The sequence below is a fragment of the Vipera berus genome (genome assembly GCF_964194415.1).
Source record: "Vipera berus genome assembly, chromosome: 14".
Classification (NCBI taxonomy): Eukaryota; Metazoa; Chordata; class Lepidosauria; order Squamata; family Viperidae; genus Vipera; species Vipera berus.
Window position 1 is genome coordinate 10,834,479 of NC_138217.1, and position 21,527 is coordinate 10,856,005.

General features: G+C 47.6%; 1 protein-coding gene across 1 annotated transcript in view; it reads left to right on the forward strand.

Moving 5' to 3' along the window:
* The window catches only part of RASAL1 (RAS protein activator like 1), a 32,414-nt gene that overhangs the window by 7,839 nt on the left and 3,048 nt on the right, over positions 1-21,527 (forward strand). The window contains exons 3-19 of the mRNA XM_081339370.1: positions 1,639-1,752; positions 2,954-3,015; positions 3,494-3,623; positions 4,659-4,740; positions 4,841-4,978; positions 6,052-6,140; positions 6,810-6,927; positions 8,121-8,277; positions 8,598-8,662; positions 9,497-9,609; positions 13,633-13,825; positions 15,362-15,499; positions 16,350-16,494; positions 16,967-17,139; positions 17,846-17,983; positions 19,434-19,569; positions 21,050-21,170. Of these exons, the coding sequence (XP_081195496.1) occupies positions 1,639-1,752; positions 2,954-3,015; positions 3,494-3,623; positions 4,659-4,740; positions 4,841-4,978; positions 6,052-6,140; positions 6,810-6,927; positions 8,121-8,277; positions 8,598-8,662; positions 9,497-9,609; positions 13,633-13,825; positions 15,362-15,499; positions 16,350-16,494; positions 16,967-17,139; positions 17,846-17,983; positions 19,434-19,569; positions 21,050-21,170 (2,112 nt within the window). The remainder of the gene's footprint in view (positions 1-1,638; positions 1,753-2,953; positions 3,016-3,493; positions 3,624-4,658; positions 4,741-4,840; positions 4,979-6,051; positions 6,141-6,809; positions 6,928-8,120; positions 8,278-8,597; positions 8,663-9,496; positions 9,610-13,632; positions 13,826-15,361; positions 15,500-16,349; positions 16,495-16,966; positions 17,140-17,845; positions 17,984-19,433; positions 19,570-21,049; positions 21,171-21,527) is intronic.

Consider the following 21,527-nt stretch of genomic DNA (forward strand, 5'->3'; position numbering starts at 1 on the left):
GTGGAGAGGAGGAGGAGGAGGAGGAGGAGGAGAGTGGGGTCCTTGATGCTCTCTGAGCTTGGTGGTTCTCTTGCAGATATTTCATGACCCAGCTAGGTAACATCATCAGTGCTAGAAGGGAGGGGGGTTTGTGGAGAGGAGGAGGAGGAGGAGGAGGACTGTGGGGTCCTTGGTGCTCTCTGAGCTCGCTTGTTTTCTTGCAGACGTTTCATGACCCAACTAGGTAACATCAACAGTGTTAGAAGGGAGGGGGGTTTGTGGAGAGGAGGAGGAGGAGGAGGAGGAGGAGAGTGGGGTCCTTGATGCTCTCTGAGCTTGGTGGTTCTCTTGCAGATGTTTCATGACCCAACTAGGTAACATCATCAGTGCTAGAAGGGAGGGGGGTTTGTGGAGAGGAGGAGGAGGAGGAGGAGGACTGTGGGGTCCTTGGTGCTCTCTGAGCTCGCTTGTTTTCTTGCAGACGTTTCATGACCCAACTAGGTAACATCAACAGTGTTAGAAGGGAGGGGGGTTTGTGGAGAGGAGGAGGAGGAGGAGGAGGAGGAGAGTGGGGTCCTTGATGCTCTCTGAGCTTGGTGGTTCTCTTGCAGATATTTCATGACCCAGCTAGGTAACATCATCAGTGCTAGAAGGGAGGGGGGTTTGTGGAGAGGAGGAGGAGGGAAGGGAAGGAGGGGGAGGAGGAGGAGGGGGGGAGAAGGGGAGGACTCTGGCATTCTGGTGCTCTCTGAGCTTGGTGGTTTTCTTGCAGACCTTTCATTGCCCAACTAGGTAGCATCATCAGTGCTAGAAGGGAGTGGGGTTTGTGGAGAGGAGGAGGAGGAGGAGGAGGAGAGTGGGGTCCTTGGTGCTCTCTGAGCTTGGTGGTTTTCTTGCAGACCTTTCATTGCCCAACTAGGTAGCATCATCAGTGCTAGAAGGGAGTGGGGTTTGCAGAGAGCAGCAGGAGAAAGGAGAGGCAGATGCTGTTGGTTGGCGGTGTTAAAGGTCTCGTTGCAAGCTGTTCCAAGCCAAGCTGGTGGGGATTTTGTCAATGCCGATGGGGCTCAAGTGGATTAGATTTGACATTTTTCTTCTCAAGGACCTGGAGTAGGCAGAGCCTGTTATTGTTCTTATTCTGATTGCAGTTGTTGTCCTTTTGCAAAATGCGCTCACCAGCCTCCAAAGAGAGCTATCCCTGTATTGTTCTTAGGATGCATGCTGTCAAGGTTGAGTTGTTCAGATAATTATCAACAATAAGAATGGGAAGATGGCAGTGGGGGTTTTGCTTAAAGGAATTGGGGGGGGAGGGGAGAAAACCCCAACGAATTGGCCGCAGTTTCAATGGGAAACGTCTAACCTAAAGGTCTCCAGTCTAAAAAGCCACTTTTTAAGGGATGCTTATGGGATGCTGGCTCCTTCAGCCTTTACTGTGTCCCTTCGGAAATGGGTGTAAGAGGTAGCTTGGCAACCCACTTGGTCTTCTCCTGGGAAAGAATCTGGCAAAAGCATCCATGATTTGGGCAGGGGCATCTCCAGTCTTGATTCCCTCCAGGGCAGGGCTCTTCAAACTTTTGTGACTTGTGGACTTCAACTCCCAGAATTCCTCAGCCAGCCAGGTCAAGAGACCCTCCCCCCTGCCTTTCTTCTGTCCTTCAGAACTGCCACGGTTTGGAAGAACCTCAACCCCTTCTGGGGGGAAGAATACACGCTGCACCTTCCCACGGGGTTCCATAACCTCTCTTTCTACGTCTTGGATGAAGACACCATTGGGTGAGTAGAACGCGAGAAGCGGAAGGAGAGAGAGACAATTCCGTTGAGGATTGAGGATCATGAGGATGATTTGCTGGGCCGTCCATCTTATCCGAAGAATTCTGGATGGTCCCTCAGAGGCGCAAACTACAATCCAATAAAATTTAAGTCTTTCTTTTAAAAAACAACGACAAAAACAAACAACAATATCCATACATTCACAATCGTTTTAAAAGAAAAATACAGGTCGTCCTTATAACCCACAACTTATGACCTTAACTTATGGCCACAAGGGACCCCAAAATTTCCATTGTTAAGTAAGGCAGCTGTTATGTGAGTTTTGCCCCTCTTTGCCCCAGTTGTTAAGCGAATCGCTGCTGTTGTTAAGTGAATCATGAGGTCATTAAGTGAATCTGGCTTCCTCTATGGATTTTGCTTGTTGGAAGCTGGTTGTGAAAGTTACAAATGGCGATCACACACATTAGCTGTTTTTTTCCCCTCCCTCCCTCCCTCCCTCCCTCCCTCCCTCCCTTTCTTTCTTTCTTTCTTTCTTTCTTTCTTTCTTTCTTTCTTTCTTTCTTTCTTTCTTTCTTTCTTTCTTTCTTTCTTCTTTCTTTCTTTCTTTCTTTCTTTCTTTCTTTCTTTCTTTCTTTCTTTCTTTCTCTTTCTTTTTTCCTTCCTTTCTCCCCCTTTCTCCCCTCCTGCCCCTTCCTACATGACTGCCCTTCCTTCCTTCCTCTTTGCTTTCCTCTTTCCTTCTTTCTTTCTTTCTTTCTTTCTTTCTTTCTTTCTTTCTTTCTTTCTTTCTTTCTCTTTCTTTCTTTCTTTTTTCCTTCCTTTCTCTCCTCCTGCCCCTTCCTACCTGACTGCCCTTCCTTCCTTCCTCTTCGATTTCCTTTTTCTCTTTTTTCCCTTTCTTTCTTTCTTTCTTTCTTTCTTTCTTTCTTTCTTTCTTTCTTTCTTTCTTTCTTTCTTTCTTTCTTTCTTTTCAATTTCCATATCGGGAGGGTCTGGTCAAATCCAAGCCCCCAAGAATTGCCCATGCAGCTGCATTCTGCACTAGCTGAAGCTTCCAGACACTCTTCAAGGGTAGCCCCATGTAGACCATGAAGTTAGGAGTAGAACAGAGGAAGGGAACAAAGGTATTGTTTTATTTTTGTTTTTTCTTCCTGGGCAAAACATTTGTGGTTTCAGGTCTCTCTTTCGGCTCCTTCCTCTGCAGACATGATGATGTCATTGGCAAAATCTCCCTGAGCAAAGATGAGATTTCATCTCAGCCAAGGGGTAAGTCATCTGGGAGTTACTAAAGGATGCTCTTGTTGAAGAAAGCACCTAGAGGATCTTGATTCATCTTGCAATGCTAAGCGGGTTTTGCTCTGCTTAGATAGGGGATGTAGAAGAAGAGCAGGCAGAGCTGGAGGTGGAGGTGGAGTTAAGCGTGTTATCAGCTCAGAGTCATTACATTGCCTCAAATGGTCTGAATCCTTACCTGACCCTTATCTGGGGCAAATTTAACATCCAACTTTAGCTGACCAGATTCTTGTGTATAGGCTTGAATAAATCCAATCTTGCTCTTCCTTGAAATTAACTTGCATCGTGGCAAATGAAACCATTCAGGCACAAAGGTGCAGTGCTTGGAGTAGGAAAAAAAAAGTGGGATGGAGTGTCGGGCAGTTTCTCTGCAACTACAAAAGGGGAAAAAGTCACCCAGGAGGAGATGAGAGAGAAGCTAGGTTGCCCTAATAATTTCTCTCTGTGTCAGGAATCGATAGCTGGATCAACCTGAGCCAGGTGGACCCCAACGAGGAGGTGCAAGGGGAAATCTCGCTGGAGTTGCAGGTGGTGGAGGAAGCCCATCAACGGTTGCTTTGCTGCCATGTCCTTGAAGCGAGGTAAAGTAAGAGAAGGAAGGTAGATCTGCCGATGGGGTGGGAAGCTGGCTGGGATTCCTTGGGAATGATATGGATGGTGTAGCAGGCAGATCTGGAGACAAAAACAAGTCTATAAGTGGCTTCCCCGTTTATGGCCACCCATCGCTCTCTCCGTCTCCCCTAACCTTCATACTTCTTCTAAGAAAACCTTTGCTGGAGCTCAACCAGCTTCTCTGCATTGTAGGGCAGGGGTCCCCAACCTGTGGGCCATAGCCCACTAGCGGGCCGTGAAGGGTTTGCAAGTGGGCCACGGAAGCTCAGATCCTCCAAAGATCTCCCCATTCTGCCTTTCCTTCTCCTCCTCCTCTTCCCTCCCTCTTCGATGACCTGGTCTGGATTGTCCTTCCAGAGGTTTTTGTCGATCCCTTGGAGACCATTTTTGGGGTCCTATCGAGAGCCTACCTGAGCAGAACGAGCTGCCGGCTCTTCTTTTCAACCCGAGACAAGCGATAGAGGGGTGGGTGGGGGCCTGCTCCTGCCACCCCCGCCGGTGAAAATGCAGAAGGTGCCGTAATAGAAAGGTGTTGAGGTTGTTGAAAGGGAGTGTGATTTGGATTTGATTTTTTTTTCTTTTCTCTCAGTCTCCTTTAGAAAGTGAGATAATTAACAGTTTGTGGGTTGTTGTTGTGAACATTTCTGGCAGTGGAAGAGCTGGGAGAAAGAATGGAAAGTTAACCGAAAGTGCCCTTGATTTGGCAGAACTTCTGTCGGAGATCAAACTCGGCTTTCCCACCAATAACTTGCCACCGCTGACGGAGATGACCACGGGATGTTCCTGCTCAATAAGTTCAAATTATGTGTAACTTTCTTGCGCCAGAGCTTGTTTTTCTTTGCTGCTGATGGTTTTGCTAGATCTTTGCTGGAATGGATCACAATCAATGGTCTATCCGTTGAGGACTTGCTTAGTCTAGTCTAGGACACGCAAGTCTAGGATATGCTATTTCCCCCCCCCCCTGCTTTCCTTCCCTTGATCTGCTCTTGCCTTCTTCCCCTTAGAGATCTAGCGCCACGTGACCTCTCGGGGACCTCAGATCCTTTTGCCCGGATACTGTTTAATGGGCAGGTCCTGGAAACCGCCGTGAGTGTCTTTCTATATACTTTGCACTCCTGTAAACTGACTGGAGTCCAAGGCTTTAAGATGAGGAAGCTCATCCTTTCCCTCTCTTATGACTCTTCAGATTATTAAGAAGACCCGTTTCCCACGTTGGGAAGAGATGCTGGAGTTTGTCCTGGAAGAGGGGGCTGATTCCGAGACTCCCCTTGTTGTAGAAGTCTGGGACTGGGATATGGTGGGCAAGAATGACTTCCTGGGGCAGGTAAGGAGAAAGAAGACTCATGGATGAAGGAGGTGGACGTAGCCTGAGCTTAACCAAGCACCCAATTGTGAAGGAACCCTGGGAGAAGGTCCAACCAACACAATTCTTCAGTTTTGAGGCTGACATGCCATCTATGAACCCCATGTTTGCAGCACCCCCATCTCTCTTCCAGTCCTGACTGACTGCTCAGTCTATGGCTGAGTAGTGAGTAGAACCTGGAGGCTCCCTTCTTCTGGTCCAACAGCTTCATCACTAGACCACTCTGGTTCCTGCCTCCAGTCCTCAAGGACCCCAAAGTCCTCAAGGGAGCCTCCATTCCTGAGGAGGGGAATGGGAGCTGGGTCTCCCCACTTCTGGTCTTGAACCTTCACAATGACTGTTGGACTGGGAGGGAAGAATGTCCCCCAAAGTCCTCCATGGACATTCCGTGGTTGGGGAAGCACTAGAACTCAAATCTCCCCACTTCTAGGGGACCATTTACACTATTTTCCTGCTTTTGTCTCCCATCTAAGTTTGAATCTGCTCGAACCACATGGAAGTTGTAGCTGAATCAACATCCCATCTTCTGTTGAGTTGCCCACTGTCCCATAGCCGGAGCTCTGAATTCATATCACGTCTCATAGCTAATCGTTCTGGCTATTTTATGGAAGAGAGCGCATTCTTCCTAGCTAATAATTATGTCAACCTCCTCAAAAAAAAAAGTTACAAAATATTGTTCGGTCCTGAGAGCTATAAGAAAATACTGTCTGTAAGGTTTGATAGATTCTTTTCCATCTTATGTGACAAATCAATCATATATTCTACTTTTCAATGTTTGCATTTTGGGAAGTGCTTCGTTGGTTCCCCCCCCCCCTTTTCTCAAGCAGCAGGAAGATCTTTGATCTTGGTCTGTGACTGCAGAGGTAAATAGATGATAGATAGATAGATAGATAGATAGATAGATAGATAGATAGATAGATAGATAGATAGATAGATAGATAGATAGATAGATAGATAAGGAAAGGAGCCTTTTGTAGCTGCAATTTAACTCGGATCCCCTGGATTTAATCTGCATTTTTCTGGTATCCATGCAGGTCAAGTTCTGTCTGGGCTCCGTGCAGAAGACCCTACTCAAAGGCTGGTTCCGCCTGCTTCCTCTGGCCAACACAGGAGAGGACGCTGGGTAAATAAAGAGGTGGACTCTTGAGGACGCATGCAATCAACTCTTGGTTGATATTTGCCAAAATATCCCACCTCATTTCAGAGACCCGTGAATTACTTTTCTAGCTCTTAGCTAGGGAGCTGCTGAGCCTAGTTCAGATTTAAAGAGATGTAACGAGAGACGGTTTGGTGTAGCCGTTAGAGAAGCCAGACCAGGAATGGGATATTCTTGAGTTCTAGATCTCCCTTAGGTGCCAGACCAGTAGAATGACTTTTGGCTAATCCCTCCTTGACCTAGGAAGAAAGCAGAGGCAAGTCATTTCTCAAAATGTTGCCCTGAAAACCGGTGTTTCTCATCCTCAGAAACGTTAAGATGTAGGGACTTCAATGCCCCCAAATTCCTTGGCCAGTACAAGTCAACTTTAACTCCCCGAATTCCCCATCTTACACAGGTAGACTTCAGCTCTCAGAATTCCCGTTGAATTCTTGGAGTTGAAGTCCAGTCACCTTAAATTTGCCAAGGTAGAGAGGTCCGATCAACTTGAAGGTTCTGAGGTTGAAAAGTCCACTCAATGTCAAGTCCATGAACATCCAGTTCTTGATTTTAAACTGTAGCCTTCCTTTGTATTCTTCTTTTTACAAAGCATAACATACAGTTTAGATTTCATGCTGGCCTCTGCTCTGCTTGCAGGGGGAAACTGGGTCAACTAAGATTGCAGGTTCGGCTTGCTGAAGACAGGATTTTGCCTTCCAGCTACTATCGACCGCTCATAGACCTCCTTGTGGAGTCTGTCCTGTGTCTTCCAGAGGTGGGTAGTTGAACAGAACCTATATAAAACTGAACTAACTTTGTTGAATTACTTAATGTGGGAAGAAGGGGGAGGCACCCTAAGCCTGGGACAAAATGAATGTGAATAAGAGAGTGAATCTAAGCCATGGTTGTTTTTAATTGTGGTTTGTTGGATAATTCACATTGGCTGGATACCTAAGTAATGAGAAGCCCTCAATTATAGCTTAAAAACCACCATGGATCTGGATTCACACATCTGGTTAAACCTCTTCCAGAAAAAAATTACATTAGGCTTAGCATGATTCTGAAACCAATTTAACAGTCAAACGTATCAAGCCAAAATAACAATTGTTCTTTACATAGATTTCATTTCAAGCCAAAGGTTGTTAGTTCCAGCTTTGGTATCAACAGGTGCAGTGCAAACAGGAAAGAACAAAGTTTTCTCTCTATATGGATAAGGACAGCAGGAGTTGCTCTTGAGAAGTCTATCTCAAATCTGAGTCAAGAGGGATTTACACATTCGTGTGAACTTTCAATTCAATTCAATTCAATTCAATTCAATATTGGTCAAACCTTCAGATCAGTGCATTGGATGCCTTTGAATTGACCCAAATATTTGACAGACTTTGCAGATAAAAATGTCTCATTGAATCAATCTGATCAACTGAAGCAGAAAAGTTGAAAGAAATCGCAAATGGAGCCTTGGTGGAGCAGTGGGCTGATGCCTCCTTAAGTAACACCAGCTGCCTGCAATTAGTGCAGGTTCGAGTCCCACCAGGCTCAAGGTTGACTCAGCCTTCCATCCTTCCGAGGTAGGTAAAATGAGGACCCAGATTGTTGGGGGCAATTAAGCTGACTTTGTAATAATGCCGCTTGGGGTGTGTGTGAAAGCCCTAATAAGCAGGCATATACATAGAATGAAGGCTACTGCTAAGCTTGTAAGCCGCCCTGAGTCTTCGGAGAAGGGCGGGATATAAATGGAATTAAAAAAAATGGCACCCATTCAATTATTTGACCCGAACTGAAGATTCAAATTAGACCTTACCTGATTTACACAGGTTCTGTAATGGACCCATCTCATGATTAATGCATACAGTTCTACTTCTCCATCAGTATCCTCAACCCAACGATGGAACTCAAGGCCTTTTCCAATATCGGGAAGGCAAACATAGGTGTGTGTATGCTACTGATAGGCATTGTGCTACTCTGCAGGAGGCAGATGACCTCACCCCACTAGCTCTTCTGGAAGAAGTATGTTTGGTGGAGAGTCGTCAAGATGTGTCCACCAAGCTTGTCAAGATTTTCCTTGGACAGGGCTTGGTTATACCTTTCTTGGATTACCTGAATTTCCACGAGATTTCAAGAACAAGTAAGTGCCTTCATGTACCCAGCTTTGGCCCCCGCAATACACAAAAGATGGTGAGAGCCTAGATGCCTTAAACCTAGTTTTAAACTATGTGAAACCTAAGTAGTCATGAGCGAAATGAAACGTGAGCCAAGATGTTTAGAGCGAGTGATGGGGCGGTGTTGAATTGCTTATTTTAAACACAAGATCATGGATGAGATGAGTTGGCTGTTGGCGGTAGTAGAATGCCACATGCAGAGAGGAACGATGATCACGGACGTCACTTACTCATCTTTAAATAATTAGAGGAGATATGTCACATTTCTGCATGTTCTCTTTTCCAGCGGATCCCAACACTCTCTTCCGGTCCAACTCATTAGCCTCTAAGTCCATGGAGCAATTCATGAAGGTGAGTGAGGAGTAGAAGAATGTGGATTAGGATGGAGAAGGTTGAAGCAGGAGGATCCGTCTCAAAAATTGCTAGAAAGAAAGACACACTGTGAATCACAGAATATGTTTCAACTTGAAACTTCAGTCTGGTGCTCATTTTTTATCTAGTTTGATTCATACACCAATTGGGTTTCTTTTTTTGGTGGGGGGGGAAGGGTAAAATGGGGTAAGGCTGGATGTATGTTGCCATGGCGGGAATGTTGTGATTCAGGGTCAGCCTGTGGGTTCGGCAGTTGGGTTGGACGACTCAGAGGAGGAGGAGGAGGGGGGTGTTGAAGAGCTTGATGAGAGCCCCCAGCCAGGCCCCTCTCATCTGGTCACGACGCAGACCCAGCTGTGTGATCCTGACAGTGTGGATGAAGATGACCCACAGCTGGCCCTGTTCAAGGACGCCCGACGCAGGAGGCAGTCAAGTAGGAGCAAGCAGAGGAAGGCAATGGGGCACCTCGGAAGGAGGCAGAGAGAAGCCACGCCCTTAACTGTATTTAAGGGGGAATGCGTGGGAGGGCTGGCTTGCTGAAGGCAACCGCTTGAAAAGCTCCTGTTTCTTGGTTTGTGTCTTGTTCTATTTGTTTTTGTAGCAATAAATTTGGCAGGCGTAATTCCAGCCTCTTGCCTTCTTGTAAAAGGGGTTGTCCCTGCCTTTTCTGCAGGGCCGGTAGCAGGCTGGTACAGAACAGGGAAAAAGGGTGGGTCAAGTGGCAAACGTCCCACCATAAGATATGGCAGCGCTTGTGAAAATGTTTAATTGCACTCCGATGGTTATGATGCCCAATTTCCTGCTCCTTTGTAGATAGTGGGAATGCCCTATCTCCATGAAGTTTTAAAAGTCATCGTACACCGGATCTTTGAAGAGAAAAAGTATGTGGAACTGGATCCCTGCAAGATTGAACCTAGCCGGGCCAAGTAAGGAAATAGATACATATTTATTTAATGGATTCAATAATGTTTATGTAATTATAGCAATAGCATTTAGACTTATACAGCACTTCACTGTGCTTTACAGCCTTCTCTAAGTGATTTTACAGAGTCAGCTTCTTGCTCCCCACCCCCCACACGATTTTACAGAGTCAGCTTCTTGCTCCCCACCCCCCACACCCAATCTGGGTCCTCATTTTACCAGCTTCGGAAGGATGGAAGGCTGAGTCAGCCTTGAGCCGGTCAGGATCAAACTGCTGGCGGTGGGCAGAGTTTGCCTGCAATACTGCATTTTGACCACTGCGCCACCCCAGCTCTCAATTAACAGCCAAATTATACTAAATTATTTTGTGCATCTTACCACCCAGGAAGTAAATTCAAAATTTGCTTCACAAATGTCTCCCTTAGCCACAGAAATTTTGGGCTCGATTGTGGCCGTAAGATCGAGGACTACCCCTGCACTGTCTTGTGGATGTGATCACTTGTACCAATCAGCTCGCTGCTATCCAGGGTGTACAAAAGTCCTTTTCTCCCGGGAGGTGCCGGGGCGGTAAGAAAATGATTAAAAGAGTGGGGCAGGGGAACAGGCTTCATTCTCCCGAAGCTGTTCTCACCCCCACCGTGCTAATTAAAACAGAAATGGCAACGTTGGCCTGGCAGATGATTTATGAGTCTAAAAATAATTGGACAGAATGTTACTGGGTAAGATAAATCACAGCTCAGATGCGAATTGTACGGAAAACTCTAGGAATGAAGGAGGAACCTTTTCGCGCAGAAAAAAAATATCTCAAGATCTTCTGTGTAGTTGTGATGTGATACTCGGTTGTGCCTTGGTGCAGGCTGCATAGCACCTGAGGGCAGGACAAGAAACCATGGGTGGAAAGTCACGACACCTGGAAATGAAAAGGAATTTCCTGACAGTGAGAAAGATTAATCAGTGGAATGGCTTCTCTCCAGAATCTGTGGGTGCTCCAACACCGGAGGTTTTCAAGAAAAGATTGGATATCCATTTTTCTGGTGTGGTACAAGGTTTCCTGCCTTGGGCAAAGGGTTAGACTAGAGGATCTCCAATGTCCCTTTCAACCCTATGATTTTATAATACCCACCTGGGTGTAATTTTTTCCCTTCCCGCGGCATATTGTAAGTCATATCCCTTAATTGGGATTTCTTGACTCAAGGTTGAAAATAACTACGAATAGTCCTTACCTTCAACCATTCGTTTGGGACCGTTTGAGGTTACAACGGCATTGGGAAAAATGAGTGATGACCGTTTTTCACACTTACGACCATTGCCGTGTCCCCAGGGTCAGGGGATCAAAATTCGGACACTTGGCCACGGACTCGCAATTAGGATGGCTTCAGTGTTCCCGGGTTATGTAATCACCATCTGTGCCCCTTTGATTTGTCAATGGGGAAGCCAAATTCTCTTAACAACCGTGCTACTGAGTTAGCAACTGCAGTGGTTCACTTAACAACGGTCGCAAGAAAGGTCCTAAAAAGGGGCAAAACTCACACAACAACTTAGCAGTGGAAATTTGTCAGTCTTCCTTTGATTCGGAAGAAGGAGACAGCTTAGGGGGAAGGGAGACTGTCAGGGATGGGATCTCCCCCCCAAAAAATAGGGGAGATCCATGGGTCAAAATAGTCCTTAAGGACTATCCCCTAGTTTATCCAAGCAGGAGAATGCATATTCCCCTCTTGAAGATGACAGCCACTGAAAACCAAGCAGGATGCTTGTCTTTGCAAGAAAAATCTGTTCTTCTATCACCTTCCTTTTTTTTAAAAAAAATGCGCTCATGTGGAATGGCCGTGGCTGTGTTGTGAGCGTTCGTTGTTGTTTGTGGTGTGTGAGAACCCATGCTTGATTGAGGTGAGTGATGATGGCACCCAGCGTTGCGTTGAGAGGAGAGTGCCAACGTGATGGGAGGGGCTGGAAAACAGGCAGCCCAGCTCGCGATGAGATTTTCAGATCCTCCAAAGATAGCTTACTGTTCTTGGGAGAGATGCTGTTCATTCGGGTTGCTAGGCAACCCTGTCTCCAGGATGCTGTTGAGAAGAACATGGCACTGCATCAAGATAGCGTTGGTGTGGGAGTTGTGCCGCTAGAGGGTGTGCCCCTGAAAAAGCCATGTGTCTTGCTGGAGACGCAGGCAAGAGCACACAAGCTGGGAATGACGTATCCCAAGACACGGGAAGTGAGCATCGTGGTCTGGGCAGCTTAAGCCATCTTCTTAGATCCACATGACCCTGAAATAGCTGAAGATGCTTCCAATCCTAGAATCCCAGAGGTGGAAGGAAGGGTTCCTTGAGGTTCTCAAATCTTTGAGTGACCGTCTCGAATGCCCATCAAGAGTAGAAAGGGCCAAGGTGAAACCACTGTGAGCCTAAGTGAATATTATAAACAGAAGGGAAATTTAATGGCAAAAATAAAATTGAGAAATAAATCACACTTTGGTGATGGAAGACCAAAAGAAGAGTGTTTTATTTTTGTCTTTTCTGTAGAGGGATGTTTCATTTAGGGCAGGGGTAGGCAACCTGGGCTCTTTTATGACTCGTGGACTTCAACTCCTAGAATTCCATGCTGGCTCAGGAATTCTGGGAGTTGAAGTCCACGAGTCATAAAAGAGCCAAGGTTGCCTACCCTTGATTTTTAGGGGGTACTTTTTAAGTGTCCTATTAAGTGTCCTATTAAGGGACGCGGTGGCTCAGTGGGTTAGGACACTGAGCTTGTCGATCAGAAGGTCGGCAGTTTGGCGGGTCGAATCCCGAGTGCCGCGTAGCAGAGTGAGCGCCTGTTACTCATCCCAGTTTCTGCCAACCTAGCAGTTCGAAAGCACGTAAAAATGCAAGTAGAAAAATAGGGACCACTACGGTGGGAAGGTAACAGCGTTCCGTGCGCCTTTGGCGTCTAGTCATGCCGGCCACATGACCACGGAGACGTCCTCGGACAAGCGCTGGCTCTTCGGCTTTGAAACGGAGATGAGCACCGGCCCCTAGAGTTGGAAACGACTAGCACGCATGTGCAGGGGAACCTTTACCTTTACCTTTTATTATACTTTTGCTTTAGACATTCGTTCAGGACCATGGAGACCACCCTCGCTTCTGGATGAGTTATTCTAGTACAGGAAAGTCCTCAGATTATGGCCGCACGTGAGCCTGAAATTTCTGTTGCTAAGTGAAACATTTGTTAAGCGAGTCTGCCCCATTTGGTGACCTTTCTTGCCACAGTTGTTAAGCGAATCGTGGTAGTGGTTAAATTAGTCAAACTGTTGTTAAGTGAATCCGACTTCCTCCCCTTGACTTTGCATGTCAGAAGGTCACAAAAGGGGATCACGTGACCCCCCCCCGGGATGCTGCGACCATCATGTATACGAGTCAATTGCTGAGCGTCTGAATTTTGATCACGTGAGCACGGGGATGCTGCAATGGTCGTAAGTGTGAAAAAATTGCTGAGCGTCTGAATTTTGATCACGTGAGCACGGGGATGCTGCAATGGTCGTAAGTGTGAAAAAAATGGCCACAAGTCCCTTTTTCCAGTGCCATCGTAACTTGGAACAGTCACTCAACGAAGTGTTGTAAGTTGAGGACGACCTGTACTGGATCCTATGAATGAAAGGTATAGTCCTTGATTGTCAACTGGTGACTTAGTGACCTTTGAAAGCTACAACGGACCCTCCCCAAACTGTGCCTTACGACGCTGTTGGTTAATTAGTCAATTCTTACGGTACACAGATTAAACTGCAATATCTTACCCCAATTCTCGAATGCTGTTGTGCTGGCCGGGGACCAAAATAAGGGAATAGCCACTACTCTGCCTAAAAGGAAGCTCTTTAAACCTTGTTGCAAATCCTTCCGCTGACTACTTCTCAGACCTCGGAGACTCGGAGAAAGTGGGTTCCAGCCGGGCGGTAGACTTGAGCTGCTTCGAGGGGGCCCCGGTGTCTTTTTTCTTCCCTTTTAAAGTGCAAATTCCTCTTTCCCACACCTCTTCCTTCGGGCTATTTCCTTCAGGAGGATCTCCTTCAAAGGCTCCCTGTCTGAGGCCCAGATCCGAGACAGCAGCTTGGAGGTGCTGAAGGGGTATCTGGGAGACATCGTGGAGGCCATTGTGGGCTCAACAGAGAAGTGCCCTTCCCTGATGAGGGCGGCCTTCAAGCAGCTGTACAAGCGGGTGGAGCAGCGGTTTGAGGAAGCAGAGAGTCAGGTAAGTATCGGTAGGAGAGGATCTTGGTAGCTCAGGGTGGAACTGTGGAGTAACCTGGTCAGGGCTGGAGTGGGGTTTGGGAGGACGAGGACGAGGAGCATTGTGGGGTTCTGGGTGCTCTCTGAGCTTGGTGGTTTTCTTGAAAATGTTTCATTATCAAATTAGGTAAGATCACCCAGGGTAGAAGGCAGTGGGGTTGTGTGGTGGTGGAGGAGGAGCAGGACTGTGAGGACCTGGGTGCTCTCTGAGTTTGCTTGTTTTCTTGCAGACCTTTCATGAGCCAAAGTAAGCAACATCATCAGTGCTAGAAGGGAGGGGGGTTTGTGGGGAGGAGGAGGAGGAGGAAGGGGAGGAGGAGGAGGAGGAGGAGGAGGAGGAGAGGGGCTGTGGGGTCCTTGGTGCTCTGTGAACTTGGCTGTTTTCTTGCAGACCTTTCATGAGCCAAACTAAGCAACATCATCAGTGCTAGAAGGGAGTGGGGTTTGTGGGGAGGAGGAGGAGGAGGAGGAGGAGGAGGAGGAGGAGAGGGGCTGTGGGGTCCTTGGTGCTCTGTGAACTTGGCTGTTTTCTTGCAGACCTTTCATGAGCCAAACTAAGCAACATCATCAGTGCTAGAAGGGAGGGGGGTTTGTGGGGAGGAGGAGGAGGAGGAGGAGGAGGAGGAGGAGGAGGAGGAGGAGAGGGGCTGTGGGGTCCTTGGTGCTCTGTGAACTTGGCTGTTTTCTTGCAGACCTTTCATGAGCCAAACTAAGCAACATCATCAGTGCTAGAAGGGAATAGGCTATCTGTCAACAGGGCAAGCCACTGTATATGAACAGAGTCTGCTTAGTAAGCTTACAAGCTTACTGCTAAGCTTGTAAGCCGCCCTGAGTCTTCGGAGAAGGGCGGGATATAAATGGAATTAAAATAAAAAAATAAATAGAGTCAAATGCCACTCCCTTCTAAACTAAGCAACATCATCAGTGCTAGAAGGGAGTGGCATTTGACTCTGTTCATATACAGTGGCTTGCCCTGTTGACAGATAGCCTATTCCCTTCTAGCACTGATGATGTTACCTAGTTGGGTAATGAAATGTCTGCAAGGAAACAAGCAATGCTCAGAGAGCTCCAAGGACTTCACAATCCTCCTCCTCCTTGTAACCCCCACTCCTTTCTAGCACCGATGATGTTACCTATCGTAGTTGGGTCACGAAGCCATCAAATTCAGAGAGCACCGAGGGCCCCACCCTCTGGTGAGACTTTGAGGACCTAGCAGGCTGTCCCAAAGAGGGGAAACCCCCCCCCCCCCAAAAAAAGCTCTTCTCTTGAAAGGTGTGGTTTTCCAGACAACAGAAGATGTGAAAGAGCTAGAAAGAGGTCTGGGTGACGATCCAGAGAACCTGGTACGGGGAAGGGTGCAAATCCTTGCCGTTTCAGAAAGCATCCTGAGGTTGCCTTGGGTGCTTTCACGTTGGTAATTCAAAGGCAGCTTTTTCCTTTCCCATCCGGGTGACTGGCTCTCTCTGTACCTTCTTCATTCTTGCCGATCTCTTCCCAGGAAGCCAAATACATCGCCATCAGCGGCTTCCTCTTCCTCCGCTTCTTTGCCCCTGCAATTCTAACCCCGAAGCTCTTCAATCTCCGAGACCAGCATGCAGACACGCAGACAAGCCGGACCCTCTTGCTCCTGGCCAAGGTGTACCTGAGTTTCACCTAGGAAGGAAGGAAGGAAGGAAAGGAGGGAGGGAGGGAGGATCTGGCCTTGAATGGAGAGAAAGAAAAAGGAAGGAAGGAAGGAAGGGAAGGAAGGAAGGAAGGAAGGAAGAAAGGGAGGGAGGGAGGGAGGGAGGGAAGGAGGGAAGATAGTCAGGTAGGAAGGGGAGGGAGGGAGGGGGGAGAAAGGAAGGAAAGAAAGAAAGAAAGAGAGAGAAGAAATAAATAAAAAGGAAGGGAGGGAGGAAGGAAGGAAGGGAGGGAGGGAGGGAGCGAAGGAGGGAAGATAGTCAGGTAGGAAGGGGAGGGAGGGAGGGGGAGAAAGGAAGGAAAGAAAGAAAGAAAGAGAGAGAAGAAATAAATAAAAAGGAAGGGAGGGAGGAAGGAAGGAAGGAAGGGAGGGAGGGAGGGAGGAAGGGAGGGAAGATAGTCAGGTAGGAAGGGGAGGGAGGGAGGGGGGAGAAAGGAAGGAAAGAAAGAAAGAGAGAGAAGAAATAAATAAAAAGGAAGGGAGGGAGGAAGGAAGGAAGGGAGGGAGGGAGGGAGGGAGCGAAGGAGGGAAGATAGTCAGGTAGGAAGGGGAGGGAGGGGGGAGAAAGGAAGGAAAGAAAGAAAGAGAGAGAAGAAATAAATAAAAAGGAAGGGAGGGAGGGAGGGAGGGAGGAAGGAAGGAAGGAAGGAAGGAAGGAAGGCAGGCCATGGGTGTTGTCACTAAATGGCTACCACATGCAGAAGAGTGTTAACTCGTGTTTGGTTTGTTGGGTTCTTCTGGCGTAGCTCAACGGGCATCTTCATGCCAATGGCTCTCTGTCTCTTGCCTCTCTCCCTGGCAGGCAGTTCAGAGCATTGGCAACCTCGGGCTCCAGCTGGGGCACGGCAAGGAGCAATGGATGCAGCCTCTGCATCCATTCATCCTCACCAGCATTGGGCGCGTGCAAGAATTCCTCGACGGGCTGATAGATGTGGACACGGAGATGGGTGAGCCACTTCATTACACTGTACTGCCCTGGTGAGGCCACACGTGGGATAGCGTGTCCAGTTCTGGTTATCACAATGTTAAAAAGATGACGAGATTCTAGAAAGGCTTGGGGTGGGTGGGTGATACAATAGCTGTCTTCTAATATTTGAGGGGCTGTCTAGAATAGAATGGAATGGAATGGAATGGAATGGAATGGAATGGAATAGAATAGAATAGAATGGAAGGAATGAATAGAATAGAATAGAATGGAATGTCTTGAGCAGTGGGTTGGACTAGATGACATCTAAGGTCCCTTCCAATCCTATTGTTTTATGTTCTATATTCTACATGATGCTCTCCCAGAAGCAAGAGGTCCATATTGCTCTAGAGACAAACATGGATGGAAAAGTTCTCCACATTTACTGAGCAAGTTTTCACTCGATGGATGCATTCGAGTTCTCTCCTTTGCTTTTTTCCCCCCCTATCTTGAAGGAAGTGAAAAACAACCTTGGACCCTCTTCCACTCATCAGCCATCATCAAAGAAGGTTACCTGCAGAAACGTAAAGCAGAAAGTGTCCATCTGGTGTCCCGTTTCACCTTCAAAAAGCGTTACTTCTGGTTGAGTCATGAAAGCTTTTCCTATTCCAAATCTCCAGAGTGGCAAGTAAGAACCAGACTTTCGTCTGTCTGTCTGTCTGTCTGTCTGTCTGTCTGTCTGCCTGCCTGCCTGCCTCCCACCCACCCACCCGTCCGTCCGTCCGTCCGTCTGTCTGTCTGTCTCTCTCTCTCTCTCTCTCTGTCCATCATCCATCCATCCATCCATCCATCCATCCATCCATCCATCCATCCATCTATCTATCTATCAATCAATCAATCATCTCTGTCCATTATCATCCATTCATGCATCCATCCATCCTTCCATCCACCCCCCCTCTCTCTCCATCCATATCTATCTATCTATCTATCTATCTATCTATCTATCTATCTATCTATCTATCTATCTATCTATCTATCTATCTATCTATCTATCTATCTATCATCTCTGTCCATTATCATGCATTCATGCATCCATCCATCCTTCCATCCATCCCCCCCCCCCTCTGTCTCCATCCATACCTATCTGGGACACTGCAAATGTTCTAAATGCACGCCAGGTGCCAGTCACCCAAAATTTGATCACATGACCGTGGGGAGGCTAAAAGCACCGCGCATAAGTCACTTTTCCCAGTGCTGTTGTAACTTCAAACCGCCACTGAATCAATAGTTGTAAGTTAAAGACTTACCGGTAAACCTAGAACTGCATGGTACTGCTGGGTGTGCTTGTGGTCTGGGACTACCTCGCAGGGCTAGCGTTTCTTCTTCGTGCTCAGGTCCGTACCTCCATTCCAGTCCAACGAATCTGTGCCGTGGAACGGGTGGATGAGAATGCTTTTCAGCAGCCCCACATGATGCAGATCACGACGAGAGAAACGGGGGGCCAGCTGCTTACGATCTACATTCAGTGCAAGGTAGGCCTGATTTGGGATGACGAGGGCAGCCCTACACATCTGCCAGCACTGATGCGATTGCCTAGTCAGGCGATGAGACGTCTGCAAGAAAAAAGGGGGCTCGCTTGATGCGCTGGGGAATTGCAGACCTTAAAATCCCCAGCCGTTCAGGAAGGTTTGGGTGTTGGACATACAGTATCTTGGAAGCGCCAAATTGGGGAAACCTGTTTGGCCGGAATACCGTGTCCAGTTTTGATCACCAAGGATTCAAATAAGGCGTTGAGACTCTGGAAAGAGCGCAGAGAAGAGCAACAAAGAGGATCAGGGGACTGGAGGCTAAAACATACAAAGAACGGCTGCAGGAATTGGGGATGTCTCGTCTAGAGAAAAGAAGGACCAGGGGTGACATGATAGCATCTTCCAATATTTGAGGGGCTGTCACAGAGAAGAGGGGGCGGGGTCAAGCTATTTCCCAACGCACCTGAGGGCAGGACAAGAAGTAGCAGGTGGAAGCTTGTCAAGGAGAAGACAGCAGTACGGGAAGTTATTTTTCCTCGGCTTTCTTCTGCCGTGCTTTTTGCAACTGGGGTTTTTCTAATGAAAAGGAAGATTTGGTGCCGTTTCGCTTTTCAAGAACAGTTAAGCTATCCTTCTCTTCTTCCTCTTTTCCTCTTCCTGTCTCTCTTCCTCTTCCTCTCTCTCTCTCTCTCTCTTCTTTCTTTCTCTCTTTCTTCTTCCTCCTCTTCCTCTCTCTCTTTCTTATTCTCGTCCTCTTCTTTTCTCTTCCCTTTTTCTTTTATCTCTTCCTCTTCCCCGGCTCTAAATAGCAGGGAATTAAGCGGCCTGCTTTATATGGGCCTGCGGAACTGCATACAGCGTGCAGTTTGCCTCCTGCGCGATGTGAACGTTCTCTCTGCTGGCCGCATCATGATTAATCTCCTACCAAACGCTTACGTCTGGGAGAAAGGCATGCAACATCCCCTGCCCCACCCCCACCCCCACCCCCAGCATTTGAGAGAAAGAGAGTTAGCTTTTTTTTAATTCCATTTATATCCCACCCTTCTCCAAAGACTCAGGGCGGCTTACAAGCTTAGCAGTAGCCTTCATTCTATGTATATGCCTGCTTATTAGGGCTTTCACACACACACCCCAAGCGGCATTATTACAAAGTCAGCTTAATTGCCCCCAACAATCTGGGTCCTCATTTTACCTACCTCGGAAGGATGGAAGGCTGAGTCAACCTTGAGCCTGGTGGGATGCGAACCTGCACTCATTGCAGGCAGCTGGTGTTACTTAAGGAGGCATTAGCCCACTGCTCCACCAAGGCCCTTGAGGTTTGCCAGTCCCCAAAGGCCAGCTCAGGCAGAAACTTACAACAGCAAAGAGAAGCAATTGATGAGGGCTGTTTCTGCTGTAACTGAATCTGCACCTTCTTCTTCTTTTCCCCTTCCCCCCACCCTTTTTTGGGCAGAATGTCAACGAGCTGAACCAATGGCTTTCGGCGATCCGAAAAGCCACCATCTCCAATGAATGCATGCTGCCCTTTTGCCATCCGGGGGCCTTCAGAAGCAATCGCTGGACCTGTTGCTTGCAAACGGACCGAGCCGGTAATCAGACTGTCCATGGTAGAATCCCAGACTTGGAAGGAAGCTCATGACATGATGGAAGAAAGGCTGATCCCTGTCCAGGATTCTCCAGAGGTTCTGGAAGTGTAGGACTTGAAGGAGTCTCTAGATGTTCTAGGACCTGAAGGGTTCTCTAGAAGGTCTAGGATCTGAAGGGTTCTCTAGAAGTTCTAGGATTTGAAGGGTTCCCTAAAAGTTCTAGGGTTGACGAGAAGTTCTAGGATTTGAAGGGTTCTCTAGAAGTTCTAGGATTTGAAGGGTTCTTTAGAAGGTCTAGGATCTGAAGGGTTCTCTAGAAGGTCTAGGATTTGAAGGATTCTCTAGAAGTTCTAGGGTTGACAAGAAGTTTTAGGATTTGAAGGGTTCTCTAGGAGTTCTAGGATTTGAAGTGTTCTTTAGAAGGTCTAGGATCTGAAGGGTTCTCTAGAAGGTCTAGGGTTGACAAGAAGTTCCAGGATTTGAAGGGTTCTCTAGAAGTTCTAGGATTTGAAGGGTTCCCTAGAAGTTCTAGGGTTGACTAGACGTTCTAGGATTTGAAGGGTTCTCTAGAAGTTCTAGGATGTGAAGGTTGTCTAGAGGTTCTAGGACTTGAAGGTTCTCTAATAATGAGGGGTCCTTGGTGCTCTCTGAACTTCTTTTATTGCAGACATTTCATTACCCTACTAGGTAACATCATCAGTGCTCGTCCTGATGTTGTTACCTAGTTTGGGTAAGGAAACGTCTGCAAGGAAACAACCAAGCTCAGAGAGCATCAAGAACCCAACAGTCCTGCTCCTCATCACCTCCTCCTCCTCCTCCTCCATTCTGCAAAATCCACTTCCTTCTGGCCCTGATGATGTTACCTAGTTTGGGTAATGAAATGTATGTAAGAAAACAACCAAGCCCAGAGAGCACCAAGGACCCAAAATACACCTGGAGAGATCTTCATTCCAAACTTCCTTTCCCCCATCGTCCAAACTCAGATGAGCAGCTGGCAGCAGTGAGGATTTGCATCTCTCCAGAGGTTGATAGATAGCAAACCTATCAGCCCCCACTGACCGGAGAGACTGGCTATTGTAAATTAGTAGTAAGGAGCATGATGGCTCACGAGGTTAGCGTGCTGGGCCGACAATCAGCAGGGTCGTGTTCAAGACCTCCTGCTGCCACAGGGCAGGTTGAGCTCCCGTCACAGGCTCCAGCTCCTGCTGACCCAGCAGTTCGAAAGCAGGTGACTGCGAGTAGATAAATGGGTACCACTTCAGTGAGGAACTTCATGGAGACATGAAAAGAGCCTCCAACTGGGCCTCCCCCCAAACCACGGTGATGCCGCTGGCAAGTCCTTTCGCCACAGAATCACTTTGGTGCTTCTGACAATGGGGAAAAAAATTAGTAGTTTCACAGGACTCCATTCCCCACCTCTGGGCTATGCAGCCATCTCTTCCCTCAACTTAAAGGGCCACCTGTGGTTATGGTTTGGTTACAGTTCGGGGCTGCAGCCGTACACATTCTGCAGTGACCCTGGGAGACTGGAGTGACCCGCTGGATCCCGACGCAGAAGCCCAGATGGTGTACAAGCAGTTTTTGTTGCACAAAGACAAGCTCAGGTTTGTACGGGGCAATTGGATCGGTCCCATCCTGCTTGGCGAGGGGGACACTGTGCAGGCAGAATTGCGTCCAAGGAAGAAGATACAGATAGTTCTGGACTTACAACAGGGGCCAGAACATTTACCATTATGTGGTGCAGTTGGTAAGTGAGGCTTCATAAAACTGCGCTTGATTTTACTGTCTTTTTTTTTTGCCGTGGAATTAAGGAGAAACTATCTGACAGTGAGGACAATTAACCGGTGGAACAGAAATCGTGGGTGCTCCATCCCCTGAGGTTTTTAAGAAGAGGTCACTTGTCTGAGATGGTACAGGTTCTCCTGCTCGAGCACGGGGCTGGACTAGAAGACCTCCAAGGA